The sequence below is a fragment of the Protopterus annectens genome, chromosome 4.part1, assembly GCF_019279795.1.
Source record: "Protopterus annectens isolate FY-2018-M chromosome 4.part1, PAN1.0, whole genome shotgun sequence".
In the NCBI taxonomy this organism is placed as follows: domain Eukaryota; kingdom Metazoa; phylum Chordata; order Ceratodontiformes; family Protopteridae; genus Protopterus; species Protopterus annectens.
The window spans coordinates 498,139,999-498,165,412 of record NC_056734.1 but is presented as its reverse complement, the minus strand read 5'-3'; the positions used below and the strand labels follow the sequence as shown (position 1 = coordinate 498,165,412).

General features: G+C 41.6%; 1 protein-coding gene across 3 annotated transcripts in view; it reads left to right on the top strand.

Annotated features, from left to right (window-relative positions):
• ATP11B (ATPase phospholipid transporting 11B (putative)) overlaps positions 1–25,414 on the top strand; it is a 2,792,721-nt gene that overhangs the window by 1,457,416 nt on the left and 1,309,891 nt on the right. For all 3 annotated transcript variants that reach the window (XM_044070307.1, XM_044070308.1, XM_044070309.1), the window contains exon 20: positions 22,318–22,471. In XM_044070307.1, the coding sequence (XP_043926242.1) occupies positions 22,318–22,471 (154 nt within the window). The remainder of the gene's footprint in view (positions 1–22,317; positions 22,472–25,414) is intronic.

Here is a 25,414-nt window from a genome sequence, read left to right as displayed (position 1 = left end):
GTTTGGATGCCAGCTGGTGTGTTTGTCTCTTTTTGAATGGCTAGCTTCATTAAAAGACAGAAATGTCCAAAACAGAAATATTACAATCACAATAGTTATAAACAATAAAACATTGCAATAGAACCATTTTCTCTTATTCTCATTATTGTCCTTCATGATTGCTGCTGTCTGTTTGTTCCTCAGGGGAACTCAAGTCTTTATTTAACTTAAAATGTTTTATGATTTTGCAGTGCGTTAGGTGGATCCATGAGGACCTTTCTTTAATCCGAACTGCTGTTGGAGTTGCGATTAGCACCTGGTAGGGGCCCTCCCATTTGGGGGATGCCCAATTCTTGCGTTTTATTATTTTGATCCAGACCCACTCGCCGGGTCTGATTTCCGTGATCTTGTCGTCTCTTGAACCTGAAAAACAATCATTCGTTAAACAGCTGTTAGTATTGGTCAGCATTTTCCTCATGTACTCAGCTATCTCCTCACCCCCCTCACGTTCCGCAGGCAACAAGTTTTGCCACTGCGGGACGTAGTAAGGTCTCCCGTACAATAATTCAAATGGGGTGACTCCTGTTGAGGTGGGAGTTGTCCGCATGGAAAGGAGGGCTAGAGGTAGACAGGTAATCCAAGACTGATGTGTCTCGGCCATGAGTTTTCTTAACTTGCCTTTTAGAATGCCGTTGTGGCGTTCCACCAACCCTGCTGACTGTGGGTGGTAGGCACAATGGTGTTTCAATTCAATTTGGAAAACTGTAGACAGTTTCTGAATGATCTGATTGACAAAATGCATGCCATTGTCAGAGTAGATGCGTGTAGGAAGTCCAAAGTGCGGGACGATGTGATTGACCAAAAGTTTAGCCACTGTTTGAGCATCCGGATGTGTCACCGGAAAGGCCTCAATCCACTTAGTAAATGCATCTACTATCACTAACACAAACTTCTTTAGTTGTGCCGGGGTCAATTCGATGAAGTCCATACATATTGTATGAAATGGATAGGGGGGTGTTGGAAATGATGCCGGGGCAACTCTGACCCCTCCCCCGTGGTATTTAGCACATACCATGCAGGACAGACAAAAATGTTTTGCATATGCAATGAAACCCTTGGTCCAAAAGGCAAGGTGGATAATTCTGACCATAGCTGCAGGGCCCAGATGGGAAGGGCCATGCACAACTAGTGCTGCATACCTAAAAAGATTAGTAGGCAAAACATATTTATTATCCGGTCCCACATAGATTCCTTTGTTCTGCCTAACACCATACCTAGTCCAGCGTTGTTTTTCCTGTACTGTGCTAAGTTCCTGCATGACTTGTAAGGTTTGCAAATCAAATTTATCTGTTGGTTGTAATTCTGTAGGTGTGGTTTCAAGTGAAAAGGTACTGGACATAGCTGCCTCTTTGTCTGCTTTGTCTGCTAGGGCATTACCAAGTGATACGGGTCCTTAGCACGGGTATGAGCAGCGATTTACAGATGGCCAAACCCGTGGCCGTTGGACGGCTTGTAGTAATTCAAGGATTAGGTCTTTGTGCATAATGTCTTTCCCGAGGTTGTAACCATCCCCTATTTTTCCATTGCTGAGCAAACACATGCACCGTAGAAGGCATATTGACTATCCGTATAGATAGTGACATTCCTGTCCTCTGAAAGGAGACATGCCCTTGTCACAGCAATCAGTTCCGCTGCTTGAGCGGATAAGTTCCCGGGGAGTGGTCTTGCCTCTATTATCTGAGTTGCAGTAGTAACTGCATACCCTACCTGCGTGGTGCCTGTTTCTGTTTCTGTTTTGCGTGCTGACCCATCTACAAACAGTGTCCAGTCCGCATGTACTAAGGGTTGATCTTTAAGATCTGGTCTTGGTAGAACTTTAGAATGTATGAGATCTAAGCATACATGCGGAATACCGTCTTCAGCAACAGGTAGCAATGTCGCTGGATTTAAGGTAGTGCATCTCTCAATTGTCATGTGTGGCTGCGATAACAGCGTAGTCATACAAGATAAATGTCTGCTAGGTGACAGAAATGTTAACTTGTCCTGCAGAAGGATGACTGCTACAGAGTGCGGGACTTTTAACGTAAGATCATGGAACAATACCAACGTGGCAGGCGCTTGTACCGCCAAAGCGGCTGCAATTACTGCTTGCACACAGTGTGGTAATGCTCGTGCTACTGAGTCTAATTTGCTAGAGTAAAATGCCAATGGTCTTAACTTATCTCCATACATTTGCATTAAAACAGATGTCATAAATCCCTGCTTGCAATCTACAGTCTGTATAAAGGTCTTACTGTAATCTGGAAACCCCAATGTTGCTGACCCAGCTATCAGTTGCTTGATCCTAGTAAATGCCTGTACTGCCTTGTCTGTCCAGTGCAGCAAATCTTTTGCCGCCATCGGTATTGCAAAAATTAAGTCTGATAGCGGGTGCACTTCTTCGGCGTAGTTGGGAATCCAACTACGACAGAAGTTCGTAATGCCTAAAAAGGACATCATTTCTTTTTTTGTAGTTGGCATGGGGGCTTGTAAAATAGCATTCTTTCTGCTGTCATCTAATCGCCTGCCCTTCCCAGAGATAGTATAACCCAGGTAACGTACTTCTAATTTACAAAATTGTAAGTTAGACTTATTTACCTTATGTCCTTCGTGTGCCAGAAAGTGTAGTAGTTGAATAGTCTCGGACTTACAGAGTTCTTTCGTAGTCGCGGCCAGGAGGATATCATTCACGTACAGCAGTAGGTGGCACCCTTGGGTGGGTTGGAACTGAGCCAAATTGGTGGACATCTCTTGTGAGAAGATGGTCAAACTTTCGCAGTATCCCTGCGATAACCTGGTATAGGTATAACGCTTACCCATAAATGTAAATGCAAACCAAAATCTACTATCTTCCTGCAAGGGAATAGAGAAAAAGGCATTACTGATATCAATTACAGAAAAGTAGTTATCCGTTGGAAGGATATCGTTCAGCAGAATAGACGGATCCGGGACTATGGGGGCCCGAGGTACCACCGCGGCATTTATTGCCTGTAAGTCTTGTACCATCCTCCATGTCCCATCCGTTTTTTTTACTGGAAATAAGGGCGTATTATACGGTGAGTCTGTGCACAGAATTAGTACTCCAGCTTTCAAAAGTGCTGTGATTACCGGTAAAATGCCCTCCTCTGCCTTTCTGCTCAAGGGATAATGCCGTTTATGAGGTCTAAATTCTGACTTGGGTGTAATCTTTACCTGTCCTGCCATTCTAATCAGTCCGATATCGTGCTGACCCTGCGACCATAATGAGTTTGGAATCGTCTGCAATTGAGATTCTTCCATGGGGGTAAGGAGACATAGTCATAATGTCCCAGGGGATTGTATCGGTTCGTCTTCCCAGAGGTGCACGGTCGGTCTGGCTTGTGTAACCCAGTTAAATTTTTGAACCTGAACGCCCTTACCTGCCAACTGTTCTGGTGTCCATCCTACCCATTCAGTTATTTTCTTACCCACGAGGTACCATGACATTCCTTCACCCTCCGTGACTGAAATATGTGTGGTTAATTCATTCTTATACAGCAGCTGCATATCCCTTGTAAGGCTACATGTGACTGCAGAATTACCTAGTGTGTCCCAAAAAAAGGCTATGCAATACTAGTTTGGTGACTTTAAAACTAAGAAATTTCTTTTCAGATTCTAAATCAGGTCCGGCACATCTTCTGTAATACATTGTGCAATGTAATGGATCTGACACCTTCAGATTTGTTATGCCGTATTTGCTTAATGCCAAATTTGTAAGAGCCGTCACTACACTCTGGGGGCCTGTCTCTATCAAATCATTACTATACCAGTAATGTAGATCTCCCTGCCCCTCTAATAGCATTGCACTATTTGGTTCAATTCTCCTTGCCACCATCCCAGTGGAGGTTGGGACGGCTGCTATGCCGAACACTTGCATTAAATCTCTTCCTAGTAAATGAACTGGGCAGATTTTTGAAATTATTACTCGGAACCATATGCTTTGGTTCGTCTCTGGGTCGGTAAACCACAGAGGTTTGGACAATGGCTCTTTGTAAATACGACCATTTGCTGCTTTTACAAGCACATATTCATCTGAGGTAACATCGGATGATATGGCAGTACTTCTGACTAACGTTCGTGAAGCCCCTGAGTCACAAAGAAATTCTATGTCTTGGCCCTCAACTTGCAATGTGATCACTGGTTGGGATTCCAATTGCATAGTTGATGCTAGTGCTGTTAGATTTACCATTTGATATTCCTAATTTTCTGCCATTTCCTGTCCCCACCCATCGTCTTCACTTTGTACCTACTTCCCCATTCTCACTTTCTTCTTCTTCCTCATACTCTCCATCTACGTCTTTTTGACCGTCATATAGTCATGCGGTACCACCGGAAGCAACCATCGGTTTCTCCGGTCCTCTGCAATCTCTGGTGAAATGTCCCTTCTTACCGCACTTAAAACATTCCCCCCTCTTTTGCCTACCTTCGAAATCCTCAGAATGACTTACGCCTCCCCGTCCTCGTCCTCTTCCCCTGCCACGCCCTCTTCCGTGGTTTGCGGAACCCTGAACTAACATTAAAGTTCCATTTTCACTAACTGTAAAAGTCTGGGCTTGTTTATCTTTCTTTTCCTTCAGATATTTCTCAGCATGTCTAGCATACTCCATAAGGGGCTGTAGACGCGCTGTCCTGTGTGTGATCATATGTTTTTGTATAAAGTTACCAATGGCTGTCTGGCAGCCCTTTAGGAGTGCATTTTTCAATTGCTGTTCATAGGGCGAGTCATTTTCCTGATTTTCTACCTTAATCAACCCACTATGAGCATCAAAACATTGTGTGAGACGATGTAGATAATTGTCTACGGTTTCGTCATCTGATTGAACGCATTGATTAATGCAAGTCCAATCTGCCTTGGGCTTCCAATGTTCTTCTATTTTATCTAAGAGAGTCTTTATTCTAGTTTTTCACACTTGGAAGTTTTATTATCTTCCTTTTTAACAAAGTACACATCTCTTTCACTTGAATTACCACACCCTTTTTTCAAATTTTGTTCCCTATGTCTCTTATTTGCTTCCTCCAGCCATTTCTGTGCCTGGGGAAACCCCACCTTCTTTTGATTCCTTGTCTTATTTCCTGCCTGTTTGCACAGTAATCTTACTAGATTTTGACATTCTGACTTATTTAAACATCCACTAAACCCATGATCTTTTTTCCATTTATCTAAATATTTTACGTTCTTTGGGTGTAAGTCAAACATAAACTTTTCATCTTCAGATTGTCGTCACCTTTGACGCAACTGGTTCCTGTTCCCATTTCTCTTAAGAGAAACTATTCCTGTTCCTGAGATCTCTTGTATATGGAATTTATTCACATATACTCCTTATACTTTGAGAAAATTAAATTTCTCCCTTGACTAGTCCCTTAAAATTTAGACAAAAATTCCAATCAGAAACAACAAAAAATAGCTTTTTTGCTTACCTTTGTGATTCCTCCGCCCTGTTTCGCTGCCACCTCACGGATTGAATCTGGAAAGAGTGACTGGCCTCTAATTTCGACCTTTTTCAGTCGGAGGTCTTTCGTTCGAGGAGAGCCTGATCTCTCTCCACCTGTGCAGGTTTTCAGCCTCTCTTTGTTCGATTCGCGCCGTGCAGGCCGCTACGTTAGCCAGTTATGTCGAAAGATTTTACTCTTCTAACATATTCTGGAAGAATCACACCAAGTTCTTGTAAGCAAGTAAAACAGCTTTATTTTACATGCATGGAGACCTGCTACATGATAGTAATATGCCAGCAGTCTGGCTACTTGTACTTTAAGTTCTCCTTATATAGACCCTCCTGCACGTACATACACGTAGCACAGAGGACTTTCATTAAAATTGATAGTTTGATTACTTGTTTTTACCAGCCAGTACCACAGTTATTCTTGCACCATTAACTTTCTTATCAGCAGTTTAAGATTAACTTCTGCATTCCTCAGTGATCAACATTTTCCAGAACATTTCAGTTTGCACGCAGTGAACATTTTTCTGCTTAACCCTTTAAATACAGAATACAAAATATGTTGACTTCAGTATTTTTCCACAATATGGCGTCGGCTGTGTCTTATATACCCCTGTCGCACTGACGTCAGGAAAGAAAGCGACGACAACCGACGCCGGACCTAGACTTTGGAATTCGGCCGACCGAGGACCCGCCTGACGGCAGAGAACCCATCTGCGATTACTGCAGCTGTATGCACGATGAACATCAACTCCATGTTGATAAATATAATAAATAAGTAATAAAAATACTACAAAAATTTCCTGAAGGAATATTATAAAACACACTTAATTAAAAGTTACACATAAAGTTGCAAAGCATGACAGTAGCGCCACCTATTGGAAATTTTTGAACGCTACATTAAAACTGAATGGAATCTAACTGTAAAGCAGTGGTGCACAACCTTTTGTGGGGAGGGCCACTGCATGAATTCTTAATGCATCTGCAGGCCACCTCATAATATAGTAAGTCATTACGAGTTAACAATAGGTACAGGTGACTGGCATTTTTAATTAAGACAGCAGTCATGAAATTGCCTGTTTTCTACATCAACTTTGCGTTTAACTTTATTCTAGCTTGCAGCCATGACTTATTACAAACTCTTGCAGAAAGTTACTACTGTTTACAGACTACAAGTGATAAACAACAAAGAATAGTTACTTCCGCAGCTAAAATTAGAGGTGTGCGCAATTGCAGTCAATTAGGTAAGTAAGCACGTGCTGGAAAGTATGCATGACTGGAATAAGGCATAGCATTTTTTAACTTTTTAAAAAAATTGTTTACTCTTTGGGGGCTGGATGGTGTTGTGTCGAGGGCCAGATTTGGCCCCGGGGCCAGACTTTGTGCACCACTGCTGTAAAGCCTTTATCATATAGAAATTCTATAACTTAGCTGACCTCATTTTTAAGACTGGAGCGTGGGAGATCATATCATTTAAACCTGGCTCTCTATTTACTTCCAACACAATTTGCCAGTAAAGCTCTGTATATTCCACCTGTGTCTCCCAAGATCCACCCCCTAATGTCAATGGGTATATCTTCCAAAACAAAAAACTTAAACTTATAACCCGAGCATGACAATGTATGTTTATAAAGTGCGTTCCTTTGATTACCTTTCATGATGTCATACATGTTCTCGTACATGTTTCCTAAGTTTCCTTTCATTCTTCCCTATATAGAAAGCCTCACATGCTTCACATAGGGCAACATATACTATTCCTTTGGTGTCGCATCTATGTTTAAACCTCCCAGTAATGTATCTGTGTTTACTCCTAATGTAAACATCCATAGTGTTGGAGACGAAAGGACATTGTGGGCAAAACCCACACTTTGTAAGTCCCTAGTTTATTCTTAGGGTTAAGTTTACTTTGTTGCCTCTCCAGAATGTTTTTAATACTTTGCCCCTTCCTATATATATATTTTAGAGGATTAGCAAAAAGTATTTGTAAATCAGAAAGGCTAACAAACTTAGTTCATTCTTTTTCAATTACATCCTTGATGATACAAGTGTCTCCATTGTAGTCTGTAATGAAGACACTTTCAAAACCTTCACCACTAGCATGGCCTACATTATTAGCTCCCATATATGTATTGCTTAAAATTAATTCTTCTTTCCCTAAAATGGGTGCAAACCTGTCTTTTCTACCAGCCAGAACCTCACCCCCTGCATATCATTTATTAAAACCATGCCAGGCATCCATGTCATTTTTCTTGTGGTTACAGTATTGGTAGTTATCGTTTTTATATTGGTTTATTTATTGTATTTATTAACATGTAGTTATATGTGTTTATAGTTGAGTTATAAATATTATTTTAGACTTTTAGTCAATTAAGTTCAATAAGACACTAATTGTTTTATTAGGGGGGTTAAATATTGATTCTTTTTAGGTCCTGTAGTTGTCTGATAGTGTCTGCATCACTGTAGATGAAAACACAGTTGTTTTAGGAACATTTATGTGGTTGTGCACTTGTTTACTGTTTTGTGTCTTGGCCTTGATTTACATCAAAGTATTGGCTCTGTGGACTGCTTGCATCTGGAGTGTTCCTTTTCTTGGTTTCTGTGAAATGCCTCTTATTCTGCAGCACTTCAACCATTGTCAGTCCTTCTTTTTAAATTCCATTTTGATTTTATCCCACTTACTTGTTTATCCATAGATTCATAGTTAATTACTAGGCTGTAGATCCACAAGGATTCTTAGAAGCCTAGCCATGCATTCCTAAGAAGTTTTTAGCCTTTGTGTATTAAGTACAAATAACCAAGGCCCCTTGCTTTTTACATATGAATAGCTAGAGTGAGGCAGTCATTTACATGTTACCCCTACCCATAAGGGGCAAAGATGCCAAACCAGGGGTGAACTTGGATGGGTTGTAGGTGGAATATAAATGCATGCCAAAAGTAATCCTACTCCCTTGCCAAGAATTCCTAACTATCAGAGTGGATCCCTTTTGAAGAAATTTTCTGTCTTCCTAATAAAATTTGAATCATTTCTACGACCCTTTCCTTAAATTCCTCTTTAACAGGTAAGTGTGAAAGTGACAATGTTTTATTTTCACTTTGTGATCCTCCATCTTTTATTGTAGTCATTATTGGTGCAAGATTTGAAATGTTTATTGGATATCTGTTAGTGTTTTCAATTAAGTACATATGCTCCTGTGTGGTATAATTTCTATCCAGTCCAGCCCAGTTCTTGTACCTTGGGGAGTAATATGTAAATTGTATCTTGATTTTTACTACTGAATTCATATCTTCCATACCAGTCATTCTCATATAATTCCTCAGAATTACATGTTCCCTTCTTGGTCTTTCTGATACATCCTCACCATAGCAAATCAGGTTCCAGTCGCCAACCATAAATAGCAGACCCTGTTGAAGATGATTACTTCTCCCAAATTTCTCTTAAACTCCTTAGCAGCAGTTTTAGGTGGAATTTAAATACACCCAAGAGTGATCCTCCTCACTTGCCAGTAACCCCTTAGTACTGCAAGTCTACCATTATTATCTTTTTTTCCCTCTTCTGTCACTACTGGAATCCCTCTAGCAATCAGTATGACCAATCCCATTTCCTTTGTGCATGATATTCTGTGTAATTTCCATATCAAACTCCTTTTTATCAGATACACATGCTCATTTCAATCCAGATGTGTCTCATGCAACATTGCTATTTTGCACCCTACAAGTCTTGATATATACTTCAGAGCTCTTTGCTTTTTTCTAAATTTGCAAGGTCATTTACATTCCATGACATTGTGGGCAGAGTAGCCATTATGATAGAAAGCTGCAATACCACCTATTGTACATGACAGTGATTTTGAATGTATGTTCCATTGTCTTTTCTGTCTGGCTTCAACCAGTGGATTATCAGATCTGGAAGTGACCAAATCCAAAAGACATCAGCCATGGACCTCCACCTACTGTATCTTTAAACCCCGGTTCACTTTTATCTTATCCCAGATTTTGTTTGCTGCCTCCAAGGACTGCAGCAAGATCATGACCTCCGCCATGGGTTTGTGTGTCATTTTGTGGTTTAGTGTAATTCTCTTGTATTTTTATTCTCTTTCCTTAACCTTTGTATTTGTTTAGATTAAGTTAGATAAGGTTAAGTTAGGTGTAGTTTGAAGATAGTTTGTTAGTCTTGTTCCTGCCCTTTGGAAGTATAGTGTCTGCGTTTCTTAGTTTATAACCAAAAAAAGCATTTTATTTGATATGTGTAGGTTAGATGTTAGATTAGGTATGCAGATTTTTCTTTGTGTGTGTCCGTTATCGTCTGTGACTGTTTCCTTCTTCGATAAGGACAAGAAAGGTTTTAAAAAGTGCGTGGCATGAAGCTACAAATCACCATCCCAAGATGCACACAGTAGGTTTGTTTATTGCCTCAGCACTTCACTCTTGGACTCAGAGTGCTCTATTTGTGCAGGTTTTGGTACCCAGCTCTGAATGAGCACCAGGCTAAGTTTATTCTGAAGGGCTTGTTGCTCTCCAGAGATCTTGCTGCTTCCTCCTTGCCTCCCAGAAAAGGATGAAAAGGGTGAGCAGAGTTGAGGCAGGTAGTGCTCTAAGGACCCCAGAGTGTAGGGCAAAGACATATGTGACCACAAACGAGCAGCTCTCCCTCCTTCTCTCCAGCTGGCTGTATTGGCACCTAGCTCAGTTCCTACCTCTCAGACTAGGTCTCCCAAAGATCCTACTTCGGGGAAGGTTGTGTCCCAGCTTCAAGTGTGCCCAGTTCATTTTTGATTTAGGAGGGCAGTTTCAAGTAGGGTTCATTCTCCTTTTTCTTCCTGTACCCCTAGGGAGTTTTTAACTGGAGTCATCTCCCCTCCCACCTCAGATCAGAGCCTCTCTGGTTTGGATCTGATTGTGGGATGTATTCGCTGGCAGATGGGCCTCCAAGCATGCGTCAGTAGCACTGTCTGCTTGGAGTGCCAACTTGGTCAGCAGTCTTAAGTCCGTGTATTTGGAGCAACTGATGTGGTTCTTCTTGCAGGCTCAGATACATTTAGGTCTTATTCCCTCAGCCACTGGTCTACTAACTAAAATGTTGACTCTATTGTGTTCTTCCTCCCTCGGCTCCTTTGGCTCTGGGGCTTGCAGTTCCAGTTGTACTGCCACTGCCAGGGTCTGGCCTGACAAATTGGCCAATTCAGCCCCAAAGTCTTAAGGAAATCTGATCAACTTTTTGTCCCCTATTCTAAGGCCCTGCTGAGCAAACCAGTGTCAAAGAAAACTTTATCCAAATGACTTTCTGATTGCATTTCCTTTGGATATTATTGAGAGGAAAGTCTTTACTTAACAGGCCCAAAGGTCATTCTGCTGGAGCACTGGCTACGTGTATGACATTTTTCTCTAGAGCTTTTTTTGATGATAATTGTGCTGCTGCTACTTGGGCTGGTACCCACACCTTTGTTTCCTATTACAAATTGGATGTATAGTCAATGCCATGGAACTCGTTTGGGTCAAATTTTTTACGGAATATTCTCTCTTAGAGCCACTCTGGGAGGATATGTGACTGGGGGCTCTGTCCCAGAGGTTGAATCCAGACAGAAAAAACAATATCTGATAAAAAAGATATGTGCTTCCCATAATGATAGCTCTGTGTTGTCGGTTTCTGTCCAGTTCAACCATCCCTCCCTTCTATCGCTCACAAGTGGAGTATTTTGTCTAGGGCAACCAAGCTTTTGAGATGTTTCTTTTTCCATCTTGGGGTCCTTTGCTAATGCCCTGGAGTATTTATATTTTACATGTTTGATAATGATGGAAAGGGCAAACTTGATCTGAAATAAAAGGAGAGAGAGCAAAGTGTTATGTATGGGTAGAGGAAGTAGAGCTCCAAAACTGATGTTTTCTTGATTTGGCTGGTCCTGGATCCAGTAACCCACAGGTTGAACCAGACAGAAACTGACAACACAGATTTAGCCATTTCTAAATTGTTTGCAGACATTTAATGTTTGGTAGGCTGATCTGTTATGGTGTTGCTTCTTCTCGTCTCTGTTTGAATCTATATCCCATTTTTCAATACTTTTTGCTTGAATGAAAACAGTACAAAAAAAAAAAACTAAATAAAATTTGAGCTTTCAGTTGTAATTGCCCCATATCAGTGACTACACTCACAGGCACTGCCTAATCAAAAATTAAGGTTACCCATGCTAAAGTGTGTTACAGCCTGTGTTTCTCACATTTATAATAAATGGTATCTGTTTTTTTTTTTCATCTCTCCCCCACCCAGAGTTGAAAAACAACTTGCATGCTTTCTGTGAGCATTCACTTTCAGCCGTAGAAAAAAGTGTGCTGACCACCTTTAAATAAGTGAATTTAATTGTGTCTTGTTGCATTACATGCATTAAAGTACTAAGGCTGCTGAAAAGGCACTTACTTCTATAAACTTCTATAAAACATCATTTATTTTCACTGAACTGGTTGCCAGTGCACCTTTGCATATTATTTACAATGTACCTTGTACACATCACTTGGCAGATAGTGTTCAGACCTGTCATGATTAATTACTTACCTGCAGACTTTCTCTAAGAAAAGTAGTAATTGACTTTATAGATGCTTGAAAACTCATAAATTTGCTCAGTGCACTCTGGTAGTCCTCTCATGATTGATTAGCTACACCTGTAGGCTACTTGTCTCATACTGAAAACCTTTGCTAAAGGAAGATATTTAATGACTTTACAAAGCAGCATTTTCCTGTCTTTCATCATTTTATCTTCTGTTTCAATCCTGTTTGCATAAAAAAAGTGTCTGTAGCTTAAACCAAGGATATTATTCCAGATAACTGCACACACAAAATTGAGTCCCGTTCATTTAGTCAACGTTTCAGAAAGCTGACTGCCAAAACATTGAGCTGAAGTTGTTGACAGTCTGAAATTTTGACTGCAGAGTAGTGCAGGAAAACTGTTTTTACTGAGGTCATGGTACTGTGGCAATACGCTTATTTCCTGTTTATTCGCACTTTAGAGTGATCTTTTGAGTTAGTATATTATTTTTTGAGGGGGGAGTGCAGGGGAGGCCTGCACTCCTGTATAAAAAAAGATGTTTGATATCTCAGACAGTAAGTAATTTGATCTCTGTATTTTGCCAGTCTACATTCTGAAATGCTGATCTTAAGTAGATGTATAAAAGCAAGAAATTATCTTAGTTCTACATTTACTGTGAGCAGTATACTTGTACATCCATCATCTCAGCAGTAAAGTAGCACAAGGTTATATTAACTTGCTTCTGGTTAACCTTTCTTACCTTGCTACAGTGTTAAAGCCTAGAGATATCTTACAAGTAGTAAGAAGCACTTTCTTGCTTTACTTGATTTAGCATGTATAACGATCACTAATAAGACACCCCACCTCACTTTTAAAATACCTCTGACTGCACACTATACAAGATGGATTTACAGTATGGCAGGCAATTTACATCATGTTTTTATACAAATATTAAGAGCAAAAGTGGTTTTACTTGGTTACTTCTTCAATCCATTCAGTGTCATGTTAAACATTAATGACATTAAGTGGAATGTATGCTTTACAGTCTACCCACCAGTTTAACAAAGTCAAAAAACCTCCAGTCTTTCTTAGGCCTTGATTTGCAAAGCCAAGAGCCCCCTTCCGCTTGCTGGCTCACTCTCTGTTGGATAAACTTTTTTTATTTCTTTCTTAGCCAGTTCATCATTTTGATCCTCCAGGAGAAATGTTCTGAAGAAATTTAGATACAGCAACTTGAATGTCGCACCTGCTTCTTAACATTCCTTGATTTGCTATTAAACTTGCTTCTCTTCTGAGTGGTGTACAGTGAGTCATCTTCCAGAAATGCTCTGCTCTCCCCAATTTTTAATGCTTTTTCCCTTCTGCCATAGTTTTGTCAGGAGCAACTCTTTCTGTTGGTGTGATTGCATTTTTACTAATATAGGTCTTGCCGCTTTCTCATGGCAGGATTTGGAGCATGCACACGATGTGCCTCTTACTTAACAAATTGTGCTGTGGAAAAGTCCAGTTGTTTATTTGTACTTTAATAAAATCATTGCTATCTGTTCTTTTCAGTTTCTCGGATACAGCAGAAAATCTCATGTTTTATGTCTTTTGTACTTTTTTTGAAACTGCTCTTCTTGAGAGGCATGAGGCTTAGCCAAACATTTTTTTTATTATTTCAATCCTATTTTTTGCAATTTTATCAGTTCATATGAAGGGCTAGAGATTCTTGCATTTATCCCACTATTATTTGTTTGTTTGGTAAAGCTGAAACTTTAAACTGCTTTTTATTGAACAGCTGTAAGATTCTTCTCAGCCTGAGCTTTTTCTTCTCCTTTGCTGGTTGATTTCTTCTTACTTTTTCTATATTTCATTTTCTTTTTTTAGCTGGCATCGAAGCAGTGTAATTACTAGCCAGTAACTACATTTTTCCCAAATTAATAGATATAACTGGCTTGTTTTCACAGTGCAGTTTTCACACTGGAAGAGCTCATGTCAACCATGTTGATCAGTGTGCAGCCATCTTGGAAGTCCGGTGGCAGCTTTCTTTGGATATTTATCACGTCCCCCAATATTTGGGTATCCTAACTGCTGCACCAAAACATGCTTTACTCAGGGGAGGAAAAACTCATTGGAAAATATTTTAATGGAAATGCTGCTGTCACTTCTCACTTGATTTCAGGGCATTTCAACCTGGTAAACTTATTTGCCTGTTGCACTTAAGAGAGGGAAATTGGTCAACTTATAATTTAACTAATTTCAACTCTGTGGGTGCCCAGCAATAGATGCTTTCACCAAAATAGACAGTAAAAAACTGCAGTTATACTGCTGTCTAAAACCAGGTAGTTTTTTGTTCATTTTTGTTCTGCCATGAAAAGGGTATTTCATGTATACCGTTTCTCTGTTGCAATTCATTTATTTAGCAAACTATAAAAAAACAGCCCACAATCATTCTTAAATTGTTTTTGGTTGAGGTACATCTACATTATTTGTGACTGAGGCTATTCTAGCTGTTTGAACCACCTCTCCCTACTGGCCTTTGGTCAAATTTTAAGCTTGAGTTTAGGTAAGCTGTCAGGTCCCAGAATTCCCATACTTTTTTAGGTTTTGAACACACAGCTGTGTCCAGGTGTGGAGTTTTAGAAAGGGTTTCAGTGATGCTTTTAGCTGTTATGAATTATTCTTTCAGTAAGTGTACTCTGATAAGCAAATGAGATTTGGCTTTTAGGCAGATTCTGAATAACTGTATTCTAGCCTTTTGACCTGATATCCTTTTTACATTACATACTTTTTCTGGTGCAGGTCTGCAGTTTTCTACTGTTTCATCAACTGCCACTTCAACCATCCTGTCTCTGTTAAATCCTTTCATTAACTGTCAGCCTTACATGTCAGAGAAGTTATTCTTCTGAATATTCCTGAGCTGTGAAAAATTTAAGTGCTTTGATTTTTTTTCTTTTCTGTTTGTTGATTTATTGATTAATTTACTTGTTTAATTATTTATTTTTGTTATGAAACAGTGATTTTTCCAATGTACTTTATTGCCTGTTATAGACGATTCTGGTGGCACTGCTGCAGCTAGAAAAATTTGAGCTCTAGTGTGAGGAGCCCGCTTTTTTAATTGTGCACAAGGACAGTTTTCCTATTTATTAAAATGTCGCTTCATGGTACTGTCAGAATTTACATTGTCTGCTGGTTTATTTGTTGATCACTAAATTAATGAGAAGCTTTGGTCATTAAAATCTGTGTGTGGTAGCAAACTGTAGTCTTTATTGTATTTCTCATTCCATCTATCCACGACCCCTTTTTCCCATTTTTGCACATGAGGTTGGGGTGTCACTTGAACAGTGACGATCATCTCCAGCCAAGGTATACACCGCTGGCTAGCCATGCCGTGTAGTTCTTCCACACCACACTCATGTGCACAGTCACAACTATGGCTAATTTAGAGTATCCAGTCCACCTACTGCAGGTTTTTGGAATGTGGGAGGAAACCCATGCAAGCACAGGGGAGGACATGCAGACTGCATGCAGAAGACACCTCAGCCAAGAATCGAACCGGGGAACCTCTTACTGTGAGGTGACATTGCTATCCACTGTGCCACTGTACCACCCCGTCCCCCACTGTAGGGTAAAAAAACAGTTTTTATTTTCCCTTTTATTGGCAGTTGCTTTAATTAGGTTGTCAGAAATGCTGTTCATTGGGTGGAAAAACACCGCTTTGGACATTTTAAACCCCATTCTGCTAGAGCAGTAATGTCTTCATTTGCAGGCTTCAAGATTTACTATACAGGATGTCAGCCCTGTTGAATCCTGGAAATCTGTTCGCATACTTGATGTCCTTCAAGGATGCATCTGCAGTCCTTACAAATGGGTAGTCCTGTCGTCAGGTAGCCCTTCGGTCGGCCGGATTCCAAAGCCTGGGTCTGGCTTCGGCTGGTGTCGCACTTCACCCGACGTCATAGCTGCAGTTCTTCGGGTATAAAGGCATCAGCCGATGCCATTTTCCTCAGTCTTTCTTGCCGCGTGGCACCCGAAGCAGAAGCTGTTCGCAAGTGCCGGTCGGTCAGAACCAGAGATTTCATACCGAATACTACTTCGAAGACTTCTAAAAAGCTAAGTACCCCATTGGGGACTCTTTCTTGCCTCAGCCGATGTCAGAAAAAGTGAATAACTGTTTAACTTGTGGGAAACAAATACCTCATAAAGATTTCCACTCTTACTGCTTACCTTGTTTAGGCCCAGACCACGACGTAGCAGCTTGTCTAGCCTGTGCTTCTTTTAACCGACGGACGCTTAGGCGTCGGTCAGAATTTGCAGAACAGTTTTTCGGCTCTGAATTTGCCTATATCATGACGTCGGACCCTCCGACTTCACAAATTACCAAAAAACGCAGGGAAAAGGACCGACACTCGCGGTCCGCGGTTTCGGCCGAAACCGCGGTTAAGCCAACCACGAGTGTCTCGGTTTCAGCTGAAACCGAGCAAGCGGTTCTTCCCCAGGCCGAAAACCTGCCTTCTTCCGAGGCCTCTTCTAGCCTGGTGGAATCGGCTTCTGAAATCCAACCTTCTGTTGCGGTTTCTCAGGAATTATCAGACACTATTCCCTTGGATATTTCAACCCCTGCACGTGGAGCTGCTAGGCCTCCTGCAGCCATGTCTATTAAGGCCTTTGCCAGGGCTAAAGCAGCTAAAGCTTCAAAAACGGTGCCTGTTAAACCCCCCTCTCACAGGCCCAGCACCAGTTCCCATATGCTTTCTTTGGCTGAGGATCTCATTTCTCTAATTCGTGGCTCCCAGCCTCATACAGACAGGGCCTCTCATCCACCTCCAGAGAAGAGGCCTAGAGCAGAGCCCCCTGAACCAGTATCCACAGATGACTCCTCTGATGACTCAGAACATACAGACCCTCCTGAGGCTCCTTATTCCCCTTACGAAGACTCTGATGCTGAAGAGTCCATTCCTTCAGCCTCCCCACCTGAGGAATTTTCCTTTGGGGAAACCTTGCATGCTATGAGGGAACAATTTCAGTGGCAGGGCCAATATTTCTCAGACTCCAGAAAAAGGCTTAGAACCTTTCTACATTTGCCACAGCATAGGCCTTTAGCTATACCTCCAGTTCTTTCTGTTGTAGATGATGCATTTAATGATGCTTGCACTGCTCCTGATTCATTACCTCTGGCCCCTGCTAAGCCCGATAGGTTCTACAGGGTCCCGGACACTCATCACCATTTATACAAGGCTCCTTTTGCAGATCCAGAGACTATCTCCCAGGGTCCTAAAGCTGTAGCAACTACATCTGCTAAAAACCCCCTCCCCTCTGAAAGGGAATCCAGATCCTTAGAGAGATGGGGTAAAAAAGTTTACACTTCTGCTACTTTGTCAGCTAGAGCTTTGAACTGCCAATTCCATATGATTCAATATCAAGAGTTTATGCTTGATCAGTTAACTAAAAGCTGTCCTCTGAAGAATCTCTAGATAAAAAATATGTTCAGGAAATGGTACATAACATACAGCAGGTTAGTAACCATTCTTTAAAATGTAGCTATGATGCACTGGAGGCTTCCTTTAGATCAGCCATGACTGACACAGTTATCCAGAGACATGCATGGTTGAAAGAGCAGGCATTACCAGACCATGTCAAATCTAAGCTTTTGGATGCACCCATGGACAAGGTCAATTTATTTGGTTCCCCTGCACAGCAGGTACTAAAGAAGATGGAAGAGAAGGCGAAATCTGTACAAACAGTGAAAGATTTCTTACAGATTCAACCTCCAAGGTTTAGCAGGAACTGGCCCTCCAAAAATTGGTCCTTTCCAGACTCCTCTAAGACACAGAGAGGCAGGAATAGGCGTTCAAGAGGCAGAAACCAATCCAGGGGGGCCTACAGGAGACGCCAATGGCAAGGTAATAACCAGCGAGGCACGGACGCAGCCACCACCACTACAACAACACAATCACAGTGACTTGGATGTGGCACCGCCTACCAGGGAACAACTGGAAGCACCCTTAGGCGGAAGCTAACCTTATTTTCAAAGAACTGGCATTGCATCACAAGGGAAAAATGGATTTTGCAAACTATAGACCAAGGTTACAGGTTCCATTTCCATACTCTACCAGGAAAGAGAGGAATGCCAAACCTACCACCTACTCAAAGGGCAGAAGCTCTAAAGCAAATATCTCAATTATTAAGAATGAGAGCTGTGGAAAAGGTACCATCTATGGAGCAAGGAAAGGGATTTTACTCCAGACTCTTCCTGGTACCAAGAAAAGAGAACAAATGGAGGCCTATTCTCGACCTGTCCGCTTTAAACACATTCCTCATTGTTCCAAAATTCAAAATGCTGACCCTACAGCAGCTTCTTCCCATGCTGGGCAAGGAGTCTTGGCTGGTAACTCTAGATCTCAAGGAGGCATACCTGCACGTCCCCATACGACCAATTTGCAGAAGATACCTCAGATTTCTTGCAGGATCAGAGCATTATCAATTCCCAGCATTGCCCTTTGGCTTATCTACTGCGCCCAGAGTGTTCACGAAATGCCTGGCATCAGTAATTGCTCATTGCAGACTTCAGGGCATCCAAATTTATCCCTACCTGGACGACTGCCTGATTCAAGCGGACAACAAAAACAAACTAACAGAAGACTTACAAAGAGTCATTTACCTACTGCAAGCCCTGGGATATACAGTCAATATAAAAAAGTCAAGGCTGACTCCATCCCAAAGAATAACTTTTCTGGGTGCAGAGCTGGACACATTAAAACAAATGGCATTCCTAACTGCAGAAAAGCAAGAGCAACTACCTCTCTACTTCTTGGCATTAACAAAGCAGAACCATCTAACTGCAAGAAAAGTACTGCAAGCCCTAGGCTTCATGGCATCCTGCATAATTCTGGTCCCTCATGCCAGACTGCATATGAGAAAGCTACAGTGGTACCTAAAGAATTTGTGGTCCCAACACAAGCACAGCCTAGAAACCAAAATTCCAATAATCCCATGCCTGAAACAAGAGTTCCTATGGTGGGCTCAGGCCTGTCAATCAAACAAAGGATTGACCTTCTGCAACAGTCAACCAAGCCAAACCATCACGACAGATGCCTCAGACCTCGGTTGGGGGGCACACATGCTGGACAAGTGCATACAAGGCTTATGGACTCAAGACCAGCTGCGCCTGCACATAAATCTAAAGGAAATGCTGGCAATAAAATTGGCAATCCAGTCATTCAGACCATTTCTCCAAGAAGGTCAGTTGATGATAAGGACAGACAACACCACAGTTATGTGGTACATCAACAAACAGGGAGGCACACATTCATATCCTCTATGCCGGCTGGCACTGGACCTATGGGATGTGGCTCTGAGCTACAACATTCAGTTACAAGCAATTTTTGTACCGGGAAAAGAAAACATTCTAGCAGACATTTTAAGCAGAACTACCACAGATGCCCACGAATGGATGCTGCATCCGGACATCTTCAAAGCCATCACAAGAGAATGGGGATTACCACAAATAGACTTATTTGCATCCCCACTCAATCACCAGCTAAAGAAATTCTGCACAAGGACGTACCACCTACTTGCTTGGAAGGTGGACTCCCTATCTTTCAGTTGGAAAAACCTGACAGCTTATGCATTCCCACCACTTCCTTTGATGCACAAGGTGCTTTTGAAGATCAAAGAGGAACGTCCAAGGATCATTCTGATAGCTCCAGACTGGCCAAGACAACATTGGTACCCATTGCTGAGGAGCATGTCTCGGGAACAAATATGGACACTGCCCCTGATCCCATTGTTGTTAACACAGAACAACTACAACATCCTGCATCCAAACCTGAAAACTCTGCAGCTAACTGCCTGGAACATTACATAAGGACAATTAACCCAGATTTATCCCAAAGGGTTAAAGACATAATCCTTGAGGCTCATAGACCTTCAACAAGAAAAAACTATGAAGCAAAATGGAAAAGATATCTCATTTGGAGTACTGCAAAAGGAGAAGACGTGGCGCTAGTAAACATAGCCAACATCCTGGAGTACTTGGCAGAGCTCTTCCATGCAGGCCTGTCCTATTCTTCCATCAAGATACATGCATCAGCTATTTCAGCAGAATACAGCTTGGATCCTCCTGTCTTCTCTCATCCTCTGCTCAGACAGTTTCTGAGAGGAATTAAAAATGTAAAACCTCCCAGGAAACCACCATTGCCAGCATGGGACTTGAACTTTGTGTTAGAAAAATTGACACTTCCATCTTTCGAACCAGCAGCAACAGCAGAATTACAATACTTATCCTGGAAGACTGCTTTCCTACTGGCAATCACCTCGGCAAGAAGGGTCTCTGAACTACAGGCATTAATGGCAGTGCAACCCTTCCTGATCTTCCATCAAGATAGAGTGTCCATGAGAACAAATCCCACATTTATGCCTAAGGTGGTATCCAGAGTGTCTTTAAATCAGGCTATCCACCTACCTACATTCTTCCCCAACCCACAGAACAGGGGAGAAAGACTGTTGCATACCTTGGATGTACATAGGCAATTACGCTACTACCTGGACAGGACCAAGTCCAATAGAAAAACTGACCAGCTTCTGGTAGCATATGCAACCGGAAAGGAAGGAAAACCTATTTCAAAACAGACAATCTCCAAATGGATAGGAAATTGTATTAGATTTTGTTACTCCTACCATGGAAAGAAAATTCCAGACAACATCAGGCCTCACTCCACAAGGGCTACAGCCACTACCACAGCTTTCTTACGAGGAGTGGCTACCAAGGACATTATAGAGGCTGCTACTTGGACCTCCGTGCATACATTTGCCAAGCATTACAATTTACCTTTATACTCTAGATCCCGAGCAGGTTTTGCCACTGCTGTTTTGCAAGGGATCCTAACTACACCATAATCTCTACCTTTTTCCTCCTCCCCTAGTTTAGCTATGGTATTCTACCCATTTGTAAGGACTGCAGATGCATCCTTGAAGGACATAGTACAGTTTTGTACCTACCATAAATGTAGATGTCCGATAGGAATGCATCTGCAGTCAGGATTACCCACCCACCTTCCCCTCTGTGGTACTCCTAGGGTATTTGCCATCCTTCAGCTAGCTTGGGGGGATCTATTATGGTGTATTTGTTTGTATATTTGTACATACATGCTTATTTTATGTGTTGCTCTCTACTATTGGAAACATTGGCATTTATCCAAATTTAGCCATCAAAGAGGGCACCTGGCATCTGGGGCAAGAAACACTGAGGAAAATGGCGTCGGCTGATGCCTTTATACCTGAAGAACTGCAGCTATGACGTCGGGTGAAGTGCGACACCAGCCGAAGCCAGACCCAGACTTTGGAATCCGGCCGACCGAAGGGCTGCCTGACGACAGGACTACCCATTTGTAAGGACTGCAGATGCATTCCTATCGGACATCTACATTTATGGTAGGTACAAAACTGTACTTTTTGATGTACCATCTAAGGTTAAGATGGAATTCTCATAGGATACCTTACTTGACTTCACTAAAGAGACCTTATGTTCCACCTCCCATCTGAGTAGACCTTGTTTGTGACTCACTTAGCAAATAATACTCTGCTCACTGAGAATCCTGAAGAAGATTTGCCAGTTACATAAGTGTCTAATGTAACTCCAGATCTTTGAGAATTTTTCTGTTAGCATACACCTCCCTTCCATCTGCCCCCCCCCCCCCCCCCCCCCCCCACACACACACACACACACACACACACACACACACACACACACACACACACACAAGTCCACACTTTGGGCTTAAGAGTTACTATCTTTTAGTTTATTTTATGATCGTTTTGAATGACTATGGAGGTGGGTTGATGCTATCTACCTTGTAGTCTTGTCTAATGACTTATTTTGGCAAAGTACTAACAGTGCTTCTCCACCTAGTTGTGAATACTTCCTAACACTGACAAAGCGGATAGCTACTGAGAAGAGAAGAGAGCTAAGCTTTGGATGGCTGCTCAGGACCCTCCCCTTCAGGAAGTGAATAAAGATTACATTTCAGCAAAGAGTATACTTAACTAAGAATGTTTGATTGATTGGAAGTGCTAGTAGATGCATGTGTAACTGACTTTTATACCAGGTGGTTTATGTAGCTGTCATAACTATAATTTCATTGATAATTTGTATAAATGCTGCATGTCATTATTAAATCATAAAGATTTGCAGTCATTTTATTACAGTAAGTGGCTGGTTAAGTTGCATAGTGTCAATTAGTTGTAAAAGACAGAAGTGTGTTTATTTATTTATTTTTTAGAAAAACATGCTTGTGTATTTATTTTTGTGTTTTGGTGATTGTTGATGTTTTCTTTGTTTATGCTAGGATCAGAGATGACCATGTAATCCAGCATGGCTTAGTGGTAGATGGAGCCAGCCTTTCACTTGCACTCAGGGAACATGAGAAATTATTTATGGAAGTGTGCAGAAACTGTAGTGCTGTGCTTTGTTGCCGTATGGCACCTCTACAGAAGGCAAAAGTAAGATTTTCCTGTTTTTGGTTGGTTTTGCTTTATGTCTAGTACAAACGTGATGTAAGTGAATATGTGAGTTGTTCTAACGTATACAACAGTGTTCTAGTTAGCAGCAGAGCAGCATGGAATTTTAAATGAAGATATCTTGTAGACTGAATTAAATACTTGGGTGCTTCTGTTTTGTTCCCTTTATCATGATTGTTGTAAAAGCTTGGATGCCCTTTTTCATGGGCTGAAGCAGCCATTCCCTCTGTTCCTGACATCTATCTGCTGAAGCTAGAAGTGTATGTGCTTCAACAATAACCATTCATTTCTAGCCGCTTTTGTACAATTTTGATATTCTTCAGTTGAGCACTGCTGCAATAGCCTTAGGTATATGGGTTACATCCTGCCAAGGATACAGTATCCAGCCAGCTTCAAAAGCATTCAAGGCACCTTCCATTTGCTCAATCCTTTAGTCAACTCAAGCTGAGCTTACTAAAAGTCAAGTTTAGGCATGAATCCTTTTATAGCTTTTTAGCTGTCAAAGAAAGCACGTCTGTGCAGACATTTGAGGCTCAGCAGTCAACTAATTTTGTTCCATTGCTAGACAGATAAGTTCCCTTTGGGGAAAAAACTTTCACCTAACACTTTATGACAGAAAACTTTGTTTTTTTTTTCTGTGAAACTTATTAAAACTAGTTAGGAGAAAGTGATTTTAATGACTCTTAGTGAAGTTTTTACACTCTTAAATGGGAGCTTTACTTTTTTTATATTTGTGGTAAAAAGTTGTTAAAACTAGCTTTATTTGTGTGGGACATGCTGTTGTTTTTGTTTTGGGGTCTGGGTTAGGTGTTTAAAGTACTTTTTATTGTGTTTTAACAGGAAAAAAGATACTATTTTTACAACTTAACCTGATGTTCTTCATGTTTCACTGTTGCAGTCATTACATTTGGATTATCTGCTTGCAGGTAGCCCTCAGTCGGCCCGATTAACAAAGTTTTGGGTCCTGCATCGGTTGCTGTCTCTTCTTCCGTGACGTCAGGTCGTCAGGGGTATAAAGCATGCAGCCGATGCCATTTCTTCAGTCTTTCTTGCCGTGCGGTGCCTGAAGCAGAAGCAGTTCGCAAGTGCCGGTCAGCCGACTCCTGAAATTTTCGTTTTCGAGTTTCAGAACCAAAGTCTTCAACTAAAGCTAAGTACCCTGTTGGAGAAACTTTTTCTTGCTCCTTACCAATGTCAGTAAAAGTTAATAATTGCATTACTTGTGGAAAGCAAATACCGCATAAAGATTTTCATTCATACTGTATTCCTTGCCTAGGCCCTGACCACGACGTACCTTGCTGTCGGTTTTTTGCTTTATTTAATCAGCGCACTATCTGTCGTTGGTACATTTTCGTCCCTAAATATTTCAGTTCTCAGTTTAATTATCCAGAAATGTCATCGGTTAGCCATCCGACTACTGGGATTCAGAAAAAATGCAAAGATAAAGACAGAGATAGGCCACCGAGATCCAAAACTGCCAACAACGCTTCTCCTAAGCCAGTCGCCAGTTCACCGGTACTCGGTGAGGCGTTTTCGCAGCCCCTGATACCCACTACTTCTGATTCGCAGGCCTCTACTGAGACCCATTCAGACTCCGGTATGCTGCAAGATGCTTCAACTATGGAACCCGCAGATGTCTCTACCTTGGATGAGTCTGAAGCCGCTGTGCAGGCAGCGGCTTCTGAGGGTGTATTCAGGCCTACAGACTTGTATATTAAACCGACTCCAGCTTCAATACTAAGGCCTAAATCTCGATCTATGTCTAAAAACCGGCGCCCAGGCCACATGTTCAGGCCTCTATGCCTAAAAAACAAATGATCAAAATGGCTGAAGATTTAATTACTCTAATCGGGGGTAGTCAACCCCCCCCCCCCTCCAAGAGGCCTAGGATTGAACTTGACTATGAATCTTCTGACCAGGACTCTGTTTCTTCTGACTCTTCTAATGATCTGGATTTGTCCGTACCTACTTATGAGGACTCTGATGCAGAGGATTCCATTCCCTCTGCTTCTCCTCCTGAAGATTTCTCTTTTGGGTTAACTTTACATACCTTAAGGGAGCATTTCCACTGGGAAAGTCAGGATTTCTTTGAATTTAAAAAGAGGCTTAGACATTTCCTCCTTTTTCCTCAGCATAGGCCTTTGGTTATACCTCCTGTACTAGACATTGTTGATGTGTTTTCGGAATCCATTATGGCCCCTGATTCCTTGCCTCCAGCCCCTAGCAAACCAGACAGGTACTACAGCATTTCTGAGTCCCACAAATTCCTTTTCAAAAATCCTGTTGCGGACGCTGAAACCATTTCTCAAGGACCCAAGGGCATTAAGGCTTCTACTGCTAAAAATCCTACCCTTTCTGATAGAGACTCCAGAGCACGGGATAGATGGGGTAAAAAGGTTTATACTTCTGCAACTTTAGCAATCAGGGTTTTAAACTGTCAATTCCATATGCTAAAATATCAATAGCATATCATGGGGCTGTTTAAACAGAAAATGTTGATTTCTGACTGTGTGGAGAATAAAGATTTACAGGATTTATTGCGTTCAGCTGAACAAGCTGGCAAATATACTTTGCAATGTGATTTTGATTCTTTAGAGGCCTCTTGCAGGGCTGCTGTTACTGGGTCTGTGCTTAGAAGGCATGCTTGGCTTAAGGAGCAGTCTCTGCCTGATCATGTTAAAGCAAAACTTTTGGATGTCCTTTACAGCAGGACCGCCTGTTTGGCAATAAGGCTGAAGAAGTTCTAAAAAAAGATGGGAGATAAAGCTAAATCTATGCAAACTGTGAAAGATTTCTTGCAAGTACAACCTCCTAGATTTAGTAGGCACCGGCCTACGAAGAACTGGTCCTTTCCAACTCCTTCCGGAGCCACTCCAGCCAAACCCAGACATTCTAAAAGCACCAGGTTTCAGTCCCAAGGGACTT